Source organism: Corylus avellana, chromosome ca5, assembly GCF_901000735.1.
Source record: "Corylus avellana chromosome ca5, CavTom2PMs-1.0".
Classification (NCBI taxonomy): Eukaryota; Viridiplantae; Streptophyta; class Magnoliopsida; order Fagales; family Betulaceae; genus Corylus; species Corylus avellana.
The window spans coordinates 22,024,312-22,037,112 of record NC_081545.1 but is presented as its reverse complement, the minus strand read 5'-3'; the positions used below and the strand labels follow the sequence as shown (position 1 = coordinate 22,037,112).

Below are 12,801 nucleotides of genomic sequence, written 5' to 3'. Positions count from 1 at the left end.
CAAGAAAATGTTGTTGTGCTTTCATCTGATATCAAAGCACATCCAAGCAAAATGAACTGATAGTGTTGATTCACTCCAACAAATAGAGCAAGAGGCATCTTATATTTGTTTCTAACATAAGTAGTATCCAATGACACTACATCACTGAAAGTGTTATAGTCATGCCTACTTTTGGCATCAACCCAGAACAAATTTTTCAGCCGTTGATCTTCTCCCAGATCTATTGCATAAAAGAAGTTAGAATTCATATTTTGCATCTGCGTAAAAAACTCAAGCAAAATCTTAGCATCTCCTGCCTCTAATGCCAAATTCCGACCTTTATCAAAAGGGTTTTTGGGGTCATTCTTGAGACCAACCACATTTTTGTATTCAGCAAATTGTCTAGCCATTGCAGCATACATCTTTCTTGTTTGTTCACTTACAGCCTGAGCTGGTAATAGCTCATGATTATGCTCCTTCACAAAACTATGTATAACCCATTTTCCATCCGGCCTTCTCTTTACATGCATGCTTGCTTTGCAGTCTGTCTTTGCACAAGATCGTCGACCAGTTGCATTTTCGCAATCTTGCTTGTTCTGTCTGGCACGTGGTCGATTGAAGGATTTGTCATACTCTCGCTTGGTCCCATATCGAGAACAAGCAAACTTGGCATCAATAAATTCCCTAGAAGTCTTCGAACGGCGGCTATTTTGTATTGCAGTGTTGAATCCCATAGACCGAGCATATTCTTGATAAAATGAATATGCTTCTCCGTGAGATTCAAATTCCATACCAGAAAGTGGCTCAAGATTCGTATCCTCTTTAAACACTACCATGTCCACCAGGGGAGAATTCAAATCCCCACCATCTTCAACGCGTACCTCAACTCCAACATCAACCATATTTTCACCCTCAATATCTCCATTATGCAGTTTCTCATCAACATCCAAGATGTTATCAATTGTATTTGGTTCTTCATCTTCCTTATCATGCTCTCCAGAAGGTAGCCTTAGATCTATATCCATGATGAGAATAAATCACGTCTGGAAAACAATTATCCAAGCATACCTGGAAAGGGAAAAGACAACATGTTTGTGTCAATCCACTTTAAAACTACAACCTAAAATCACAATTAGCAATGATTATAATTATAACAACATACACTCAAGTAAAATATCTACTCTTCTTGATTCATGTATAATTTCAAACCCATGTTATTTAAAGTACGATAGGCTTCAAAACCAAAAGTACCTGGTATGTTCTGGCAAAGTGTATCACACTCTTAACACATTATTTCAACAACAATAACAGAAGTTAACTTCTCTTAAGAGCACCAGGGGCCTATAACTTCAAACTGAGCTGTGATAAACAATATGCATTGATATTATCCGACTTTTTAAGTCTTTAGTAATAATAGTCGCATACACAAGGTGATTGCAGATTCAGGACCATGATTCAAAGTTTTCCTCTACGAGGCTTGTTCACTCAAGACTTTCTCGTAACAGGCCTAGAATTCTTTCTGAGCCAACTGCCAATAGACAAGCAGCTAATCATGGATATAAATTGTTTTTTAAGTTATTTAAAATAACTCAAAACTGGAAGAAAGGAAAAATTGCAACCATTGATTCTAAATAAAATAACAAACAACTATTCTTTTGCATAGGTTTTCCGGCCCAGATATAAGACTCTATTCTTCATATGAAATAATATTCTTCTTATTTTCCTCATTTTATTTTTTCGGTTCATGATAATGCAGACTGAAGATATACATGTGAAGGGGAATCATTACAGAAAAAATATATAGAAAACTTTTGAGGGCCCTTCTAACACTCTAAAACCTTGAATATTGCACGGGTTGCCCCGTCTTGCTCCTTTTCACATTCTGAGACCTGCTCTGTGCTTCAAAACTTTGTCCATACCTCAAGGTTTGTTTGCTTAGCAGAACTTTGATATCGCTGTCAAGGTGTACACGTCTCCTTTCTGCAGCAGGAAATTATTTAAACTAAATTAGGAGAACAATGAGTTTATCTCCAATAGAACACGATTTAGCTTATAGACAAATCTTTTCTAGAAATAACTTTGATGCCTTTGAATTTGTTGTCACAACCAGAAAAGAAAAGCCCTTTTCAGTCTTAACATCCACATTGGCATTCTCAAGGTGGGTTGTATGACCTTCAAATAACTGCCTTTAAAATGGCACAAAACTTCTTCTGCACACAATTTTGCTTTCATTTCTGCAATGTTGACAATATGGTTTACACAGTTACCAGTCTCTTTTTACAATTAAAACGATTTTATTAAAGATGAAGTTCTTTTTAAAAATTGGCCTTCTTACTTTTTTCTTCTCCTGTCAACAGTAAGAATTGAACAGCAAACTCCATCCGACATCTTTTGGTGTCTAATTCTCTCTTTTTCTATGATTCTCCATAGAGCTCTATTCTTTGCACCTTAAGAGCATGAGCAATTTTGGAGACAAAGGTAAAGGTCTTTGCATGAATACTACTCTGCTTGTACCAAACTCGCACTGAAATCAATGTGTACTTGACCTAAAATTTTAACAAGTTGAAATCAATATGACTTTAAACTGCATTATCTGCTAATCAATTTCTAGGCACAGCAAAATTTGGTAGTTAATTTTTCCGTAAGTAATGACTTTTGTTATATCCATCATCTTTACTCGGTGTTTCAAACTTTGGTAGTTGTTACATGTCTAATCCACTAAAATTTAGCACTCATTTTAGATACTGGTCCTCATGTTATCCACTGACCAATAACAATATAAAGTTGCAAAGCCTATATAATCATCCAAAATCAGCCATAGACATATCTCAATTCTAATCTTTGTACGCTTTATGGATGTTGAGAATAACAAGAAAATGCTACCTATACAGATAAACCATCGCACCAAAGTTTCCTAACTAATGATGGTAATTAGCCATCATAATGTCAAATGTTTATATGGCATTATTTCAGAATAAATGATTGATGAAATTAGTTACAAAGATGGTGTTGCTTGTATAAATGGATAAAGAGAGAGAGTTCACACTTGCATGTCTTCGGGATGTGACGCATGCACAAAGAGAAGAAAAAATAAATGAAAATATAAGATGTACCCATATTCTCCACGCCCAAACAACAACCTGAACCTATGTGCCCTGGAAAGAGAATCCTCCAGGACTCTAAGGTTTAAGGGTTTCCTCAACAATTGGCTGCAAAATAGTAAAGTAGAAAGGGATGATTCGTTTCTTAAAGAAGCATGGGTCTTCATTACCCTGCCTTTTGCAAAAAGAAAGGCGCGCACACACACACACATTATTGAAATTCGGTGGTCCACTTGAGAGAACTAGAGGGATATTTAAGGAAGTCAAGACAATCCAGGAACTTACGGAATATCACCCATGTAGAATGTTTCAAAATATGAATATTATCACTACTTGAATTACAAATAGCCTCATGGAGTTATTGTGTAGACCATTTCAGAAAATCCAGCTTTTAATTTACATGGTCTACCAGCCTCCTCATCTTGGTTTCTCAGACAGCATATCAGTGCTACATCAACACATTTATATTCACACAACTCCTGAACAGTTAGCAGGCATATAATAGACACAAAATTATTTCTATAAGTTTCATATTAGCTGAAATTATTATTGATAGAAAAAGCAAAAAATTTGCTTGCATAAGATCAAGTGATGGCATCCAATTTGGAGGAACAACCTAAAAGCTATATCATAACAAATATAAGTTTAAAAAAAACATTGTAAATTTTCTGATTTTTTACCTACTATTAGCCCTGATTGTCATATGCTCTTTAAATTTGAAGATAAATCATTTCAATATTCTTCCTAATCAGAATAGCTTACGAACATGACATCACAAAGATCCCCTATTTTGACACTGCTGTAATTCCCCCCTCCCAAAAAACAATGGTAAGAAACAAAGACAAATCTACAGTGCACCATTTAATTGCTACCACACTTTATTTATTTATTTATTTTTTTTTTTGATAAGTAACAAAAAGTTTTATTACCACACTTTATTTAACTCTTTTTTTAAGGAAAAAAAAAAAAAAACTGTTATATTCAAATTGTAAATAGAATTCCAGCTACATGACATCAATTGAAATCAGGATTCAAACGAAAATTTGTAACTTGTAAAATCCAAAAAGAGTACTCTAATGTTTTTTTTGAGATAAGGCTCTAAACCTTGAAATTAAATGCCAGATTCTAATCATAGATTTTCAATAGCAATTAAAGAAGAGAACAAAGCACTGGGCAAATGTATTTAAAGGTGTCCGTTAACCAATGTGGGGGCAATTTTTCTCTACCAGTACATAACCGTGATCTTTTTAATTCACTTCTCAATTTGAAAAAAAAAAAAAAAAAAAAAAGGCCAATAAACTAGGCTTCAAAATATTAACAAGAATTTAACTCTCTGATCACCACTCAGACACTGCAATTTTTTTATATTTGGCAAAAAAACTCCCTAGAACTTCAAAAATTCTCTTACAACTTGACATTGCCCATTGAAAGATGATAAATAAGTTCAACACATGGTCTATGATGCTGTTTCACGGTATTAGTGCACTGATTTAGATATTAAGTATCTGAAAGATGATTGATTTATTAAAACTGAACATCCATATCTTCCCTTTCACTCCCATATTCATTTTCTTTTTTCCAAATTACATGATCTTAAAGATTGCCAAACTAATATAATACAGAAATTTCACTTTTATCAAAGAATTCTACATCTAATTTCTTATTTAATAGGTAATAGGATCGTAGAGGAAGAATATTTGGCTTAGTATCAAATATTTTGTTGTCAAGCTGAGAATCACATATGAATACCTATATGTGTAGCTATAGGTAGCATATCCTGAAACATCGTATCAGAAAACCAAACTGAATGGAACCATACTAATATAATAACCATCCACACCGGCTCATTCTACAAAACTAGGTTAAAAGTACTCTTAACAATCCGGGAAAAGCATTAGCCACATCCGGCAAAATGACTGGTCAAATTACAATTGGAGTTCCCTATAATTGCTTATAAAGGACGGTCTCACCTAATAAGAAACCAATGTGAGACTTAAACACCCGTAAGCTCTTTTATAATCCACTCCCTCTATCTGGGCTAATAATCATCTCAACGTTGGACTGAAGTGTTACAATTAACTAAGCACCATCTTGTATTCATGATACTAATGGAAATTCTGAATAGCCTTAATAGACTTGGATTAAATCAACAAGGAAATAACTACCCAATTAACATTTCCAGCTCCCCTTCTACCTAACAAAGCAGATGAATTGGGAAGAGAATTTTACTCACACATTTTCTAGTCTACCAAATTTTAGAAACACAAAGCCCTAAAATCAGCAAACAGGCACTTATATGGTTATATTATATGCCCAGGCCCTAACTCAGCTCAACAGCTCCCTTGGTGCTTTCACTCCTCTCTCTCAGTTTCACAGATAACAATATTATATCAGATCAAACATATCAAAAAAAAATCACCAAAATTTAACGAATTGCAGTAACACGAAAGATTAAGAAAAGTTTGAATTTCAGAGAGAGAGAGAGAGAGGTAGAGAGAGGGAGAGACAGAGAGAGACACCTTAAGTGTAGAGCATCTGAGAAGAAAAGCTGAGAAACAGGGCGAGTGGGGGTGGTTTGCGCGTGTGGGGAGAGCGTTTCAATTGAAATGGGGAAATGTTTTAGGGTTTGGGTCACGCACGCAGAGCGAGTAGCCACTTCCTTTACGGGGGACGGGTTTGCTTTCACGGGTGTATCTGGCTGTCACTCACCGCGCACCAAACAAATACTTAATAATTTATGAAAAAACACCTCGCATCCCCCACTCGCTCTCCTCGTGCTCTCCTCCCACACGCGTCGCGCGTGCCACCTCTCTCACTTCTCCTTTCCGTATGTCGTATGTACGCAATTTCGGAACGTTGGCAATTTGTAGGCCCCATTCCTGAGTTTTAACAACTGATAGGAAAGCGCGTGCGACGCGTGGCGGGGATTGAGTCACTAATTGCTCTTGTTAATTGGGCAGTAGTTACCTCCAATGAACACCCAAGTTGACCTTAAATAACATGTTCTCTTGCTATTTAGGGAAAAATAATGTACTTGACTATTGGTTTCCGAATTTTAATAATCCATTATGTCTGAAATTTTGAATTTTTTTTTTTTTTTTATACAAATTTTATAATTGAGGGTGATTAAGAATTTGATAGAATTCCCATGAATGAATAAGAAAAATTTGAATGAATATTTCAATTATTAATGCATTCACAAGCATTGTTTATGTGGAGACAAAGACTTGCAAGAGTGTGACTTAAAATAAAACTATAAATATAAAGTAGAACCACCTTATAACATCAAATGGTCGCATTCAAATTTAAAAAGTAATATTAAAAAATAACCATAACAAAATTATTACGTAATCTAACTTTTCTTATTAACCATAACAATATCCAATAAAAAAAAACAAACAAAAAGTAGCATCAAAAAGTTGAAAGGTTCGTCGACCAAAAATTAGTGTCACATTTCCGGGGATGGATTTATAAATTTTTTAATGGGAGGGGCCAAAGCTATAATGAAGGGCCAAATTTAATTTTAATAGAGACGGAAATAATTTTGATGATATATATATATATATATATATATATATATATATATAATGCGTTGAATAGTGAAGAAAAATGACAAACCATTTCTTGGTTTACGATTTGTTAGAGAATATCGGAAAAGACAAAAAGTTAAAAAAGAAATTAACCGTAAAAATGTAAAATTTAAAACCGAAGAATCTCAAATTTAAATAGAATTCTAAAGAATAAATCTTGGGGGGGGGGGGCATGACCCCATGTAAGACTGTATTTGCACATATCCATATGTGAGAACTTCAATCGCATAGTTATATTTGGATACAAGAGAATCAGTAACTAAGTTGTCAGATACCGAATTAATGACATCGACATATCATGACAAAGAAGATCTACTCAATAATATCAAGAATCGAGCATTATTATTTTTGAAATAGTATCTTTTTAGTTTGTCTTCAAGTATTTTGCCATGTATGGAAGTGTAGGGTTATTTTTGTATTTTTCCTTTCTTTTTCTCCAAGTTTTTTGCTTGAAAAGCACTCTGAACCTAATATTCATAAAGGCATCTAGTATTTGTTAAATTTCAATTCAATTTATAATATCAATAAAATTTCAATCTTTGAAAGCTATTCTATATTTGTTTCTTTGGAACGACTAAGGTCTTTTTATACTCTATTCATTATTGTATCTCTTCCTAAGTTTAATGTTTTTTGAAAGGGAATCCATATTAGTCTCATTCATAGAAATTATCATAAGCATAAAACTCTTACAAGCAATCATAACCAAAGCTACGAGGTTACAAGCGTCACAGATGACGTATTACATTCCAGACCCAAAACCAATTCACTAACCCATGACTAAGCTACATATTAAAAAACAGATCTGTGACAAGCAGATTTAAACTAATGCATAAGTAGTGCTTATTCCTCGGAACTGAGGGTAGACAAACCTCCAATCGAAACTCTTCCTCCTCGACCCGAAAGCCAAAATAACATTCACATCCACAACCCAAAAAGTCTAGACCATAGCAGATAACCTAGAGGGCATCACGCATGCAGATCGAGAGGGGAAAGAGCCTTATTACAAGCAAAAAAAGGAAACAAAAGCGTACAGGAAAATAAAGGGACTAAAACAAAAATACAAATAGAATAGAAAAAATTGGACAAACAAACAAATGGAAACCAACAGAATAGGGAAAAAACTAGAGAATCACACTAAGCGGGAAACAACAGCCAGAAGGAAACCGATCGCGTGCTGGCCAGAAATTGACGCGGAAGGTGGGCGACAGAGCGGGCGCGGAGGAGATCGGCATCGCACACAAAACAAACAAAGGGAGGAGTTTGAGTGAATCTCCCAAGAGCATCACCCACAAAGTGTGGAAAACAGGTAAGGCAACAAAAACAACACACCACAATACACGGCAAAAGACAGACATAAAGGAAAGGAAATAAAACAACCAGAAACAAAATAAAAAATAGCAGCCGGAGAGAACCGAAATCAAATCACATCCGAAGATCGAGAGATGGATCCAGCGCAAAAGGTGTGATGGGCATTGATGGATCTAGGTAGCAAGGTGGTGGAGCACACGTCGAGGTGGACCAAGCGACAGGCTGTCGATCGGGCAAGACATGAACTAGATCCAAACCCGACCCAGCAACAGGCACGGCAGATGGAGAAGGGCGGAAGATTGGCCTCCAAAAAAACCCTAAAATCAAAAAAGGGCCGGAGAGGGAGAAAACGCCCAAAGAGCAAGGAACATCAAGTAAATAGGCTAACTCTAGGGCAGAGGGAAAAGAGGATGAGGGGGAGGAGGGGGGACTCCAACGACGCTCTCTACTAGAGATGAAACCCTAGCAGAGAGGGTCTTGAGACTTACAGTTAATGGTTTTAGGGGTAAGGGTAAATGGATCCGGATCCTAAGTTTAATTTTAGTCTTCAATTCTTAATTTCCTACTATCATAAATTTTTTAGAATAATTCTAATTCAGCCCAGCATTAGCTGGATTCAAAACTTAACATCTTCTTAGGATCAAATTTCCATCAGTTTTTCACGGTTGATGATCGTTGTTGTGGTCGGCGTGGACAGGTTCCGAATGAGGAAGTCCCGTACCATGAATGCAGTTTGCAAGAAGCAATGATTAAAGACTTGCATATGTAGGTTACGAAGTTAACCCAGCATCTAATGGCACAAAACTTGGAGATACACCGTGATATTGATGATAGCGATTCAAAATCCAATTTTAAGAACCCGTATCACAATCCTGTTAAGGTTCAGGAATAGTGTGGTCAGGATAAGCGGCATGGAGACTTAGGCTTGAGAGATGAGATTACATAATTTTATGGTACTTTTACTACCTTGAGTATTGCTAGTAAGCCTTAAGCTCATCTACCAAATTTATCTCATTTGTAGGAAGAAGATGAATTTGTTCAGGGGAATTCTTTAATAGATTAAGACTTCCTACCGATCTATAACATCTATCCTAACGAAAATGATTTATTTAAAGAGGTAATTTTTTCAGTTGATACCATAAAAAATATTAAATAAAATTATGTGATTATGTGTTTGACGAAAGTCCATAGAGTGAAATATCTCAAATTGGATCTTGAGAAAATTAATTTTGTTGATTTTCTTGGGATTGAAAATTTTCGGTCAATTTTTCCTAAACAAAATATTGACCTTGGTTTTGGCATGTTGGAGGGAATTTTGATTTTTCACGTCGGTGAAAATAATTTTTATGGTCACCACCTTGTGAAAATTTTTTTTATCTCATTAGTTTTCTTATCTCAATAATTTTCATTAGTTTTCTTATTTTTCTTGTTCCCCCCCATTTTAACATACATTTTCAAAGTTAAATTCACTTAAGCCCTCTTAACTACCAACCATTTTCAAAAAAATCTCACAATCTGATAGGTGTGACACTTGGATATACATTAAACTATCATTTTGTTAAAAAAAAAAAAATAATAATAATAATAATAATAATAATAATAAAAAAGGCCATTTTGCAAGGGTTGACGGTTAGAATTGATGAAAAATCCAAATTTGATCAAAATCAAATTATTTTTATTTTTTAAGGGTAGTTTTCTCTTCTTCATTTTTTTTTTCTTCACTTTTTTACTTTTTTACTAATTAATAATTTAAAGGGAAAATAATGTTTTTCAATTGTCAAAGTGAAGATATTTTCAAAAGATTTTGGTCAAATTTGGTGTTTTCGTTTATTCTAATGATCAACCTAATAGATGTGACCTTTTTGACACAAATGATAGTTTGATGTATCCGCGTGTCACACCTATCAATTTGTAGAATTTTTTTGAAAATGGTTGGTAGTTAAGGGGGCTTAAGTATATTTAACCCCATCTTCAAATAAGGCCAAATTAGCTAGTGTTGACTTAATAATATGTACACATGTTAATAAATTATTAGATATAATATGGCCATCAACTTATGTGTCATTGTTCACCGTTAAGGAATCTAACAAGTATATGAAGTGACTTATTTGAAAATAAAGCATACCTTAAGAGTTATTTAAAAACTTAAACCTTCTAGAGCAATTCGTTAAAAGATTAAACCATATTGACTTTTACAGTATTTTCCCCTTATATTTAATGTCGAGTTACAGGCTAAATGTACATCATGATTATAGTTTGAATTCTTGTTGAATTCTTAAGTTTAAGCTTTGAGAGATCATAGCTATCCATCTAGATTGTTGTAAAAATAATTGGATGATACAAAAATTCTTGTTGACACAAATAAAATTAATCGAACAATTAACAATAAGATAAATAGAATACATTAAATAAATTAAAGTAAGGAAAAATCTCACAAAGCTATATAATCATGCAAGAGTGTTGTCCTTAAATGTTGATTTCGTGCCTCCCAGAGTATATAACTCGATGCGACTGGATCTCTTGACACGCAACCTCCTAGGATTAGACTATAGTGTCTATCTTCGTTAAGGACGCACTTCCAAGTAACCAAGATTAAATGAACAACCGTTTGATCAAATTGAAGATGAAAAATTGAGTAGCAAATAACTCTATTTTTCTCTTTAGTAACAAAGAAAAATTCTGGAGCATGAAAATGAAAATTTCACTAGAGAGTGTAATATTTTGGATGATCTTTTGTCAAAGTTGAACACTTGCTTATGTAGACGTTGCTAATGTGAACACATAGCCATTGGTAGGCTTTAGCTCATCTAAATCAGAAATTCAGTTAGCATCACAATACACTTCTAATATCGCAGGAAAACCACAATATGACAAACCATGATTAATTGTGCCCTTTAAATATCTCAACAATCTAGAAATTATATCCTAATGCTTAACACTAGGATCATGAGTATATCTACTCATTCTACCAACAACATAAGCAATATCGGGGCGTGTATAGTTTGTCAAGAACAATAAACTACCAATGATTTGTGCATATTTCTCTTGTAAAACACTATCACCATGATTCTTAATCAAGTGTATTTTAGAATCATATGGTGTAGATATAGGTGAATAATCAAAGTGCTCAAATCTTTTAAGCATATTTTCAACATAATGTGACTGAGATAAAGTAATATAATTATTATCTATAAGAACTTTAATACCCAATATGACATTAGCTTCACCCATTTCTTTCATATCAAAATTAGATGAAAGAAATCTTTTAACATCATGCACAACATCAATGTTAGTTCAAAAAATAAGCAAGTCATCAACATATAAACAAATAATGACACTTTCATTATTAATAAACTTGCTATAAACGCATTTATCTCTACCATTAGTAGAATATGCATTAGACAACATCACTTTGTCAAATTTTTCATGCCATTGTTTAGGAACTTGTTTTAATTTGTACAAGGATTTCACAAATTTACAAACTCTGTGTTCTTGACCGAGGATTACGAGTCCCTCGGACTGCTCCATGTAAATTTCTTCTAAATCATCATTTAGAAAAGCAGTTTTAACATTCGTTTGATGTATAAAAAGTTTATAAATAGAAGCAATAACAAACAATATTCTAATAGATGCAATTCTAGTAACCGGAGAATAAGTGTCAAAATAATCAATATTTTGCTTTTGCTTATAGCCTTTAGCCACTAAGCATGCCTTGTATTAATGTATTGTACCATCCGATTTAAATTTCTTCTTGAACACCCACTTACAACCAATTGGTTTGGTCTTAGGAGGTAACTCAACAAGTTCCCATGTATGATTAGACATAATTGAATCTATTTCATTATTAATAGCTTCTAACCAAAAAAGTGTATCAATAGATTTGATTGCTTCATTATAACATGTTGGATCATCATCAACAATATAAGCAATAAAATCATTACCGAAATTCATTTCCATTATAGCTCGCTTGTTTTTTCTCAATTCTTGCACATCATCAATAATTTCATTAGAAGTTGTTAGATATTTTAGTCAATATGTAATTATCTAATTTCGGTGATCAAAACTGTGTAATGCATCCCACATGAAAATTGGCATCTTCATTGAGCAGTTTGTAGCAGTCTAAGGGGAACCCTGTCTGGATGGGAAGAATGGCCGTTCGGACGGACGGCAGTGTCGCATGTTAATTCTTCAACCCAAGAGCTTCGTTTACAAGCCCGTCTGCATAGTGTCCGAACGAGGATGAATTATGTTTTCCCGAGAGCCTCGTTTGAAGTCTCTTCTGCAAGCCGTCCGGACGCGCTACGCCAGAGAACTGGAGTTTGCGATGTTGACCTAGTGTCGTCTGGACGTGTGTCCCTACCGTCCAGATGGGCCATGATCAGAACTAGTTTCTCCCGTGTTAAACCATCCCCATTCGGACGAGATCACTTACCGTCCGAACGCCATGTAGCTTCTAAGTCTAAATTCCATGTAATTGTGTTTCAATTAGACTAGGGGTCCTTAGGCTATTTATATAGATCTCTACAGATCTATATAGTAACGAATTGCTACCCTGGAGTTCGTGAGAGGCTGAGCTATGAGAGTTCTTGTATGTGTGAGCTAGAACGATCTCTCTTAGGGTGATTGTGAGATTGAAGTAGCTCTTCGAGAAACTACGGTTGAAAAGTCTATCGGCAAGGTTCGATAAAGGAAAATCATGTTGAAGAAGATTGTACGCAAGGAAACGAGTTGGAGACTTGTCGATCTTACAGAATTAGGACTTGCAAAGGGTTGTAAGTGTCCCCATGTCTATAATCTCCTGAATTATTTTCTTATGGTGATTT

The 12,801-nt window shown here is 34.6% G+C and overlaps 1 protein-coding gene across 1 annotated transcript; it reads right to left on the bottom strand.

Annotated features, from left to right (window-relative positions):
• Positions 1-2: 2 nt before the first annotated feature.
• Positions 3-5,773, bottom strand: LOC132181945 (protein FAR-RED ELONGATED HYPOCOTYL 3-like; the record flags this gene model as incomplete). The annotated part of the gene is made up of 4 exons (XM_059595167.1): positions 5,600-5,773; positions 2,058-2,525; positions 1,818-1,959; positions 3-1,047 (listed from the first exon to the last, which is right to left on the bottom strand). A coding segment is annotated over exon 4 (1,002 nt), but the record flags the coding sequence as incomplete, so codon positions are not given.
• Positions 5,774-12,801: the final 7,028 nt, after the last annotated feature.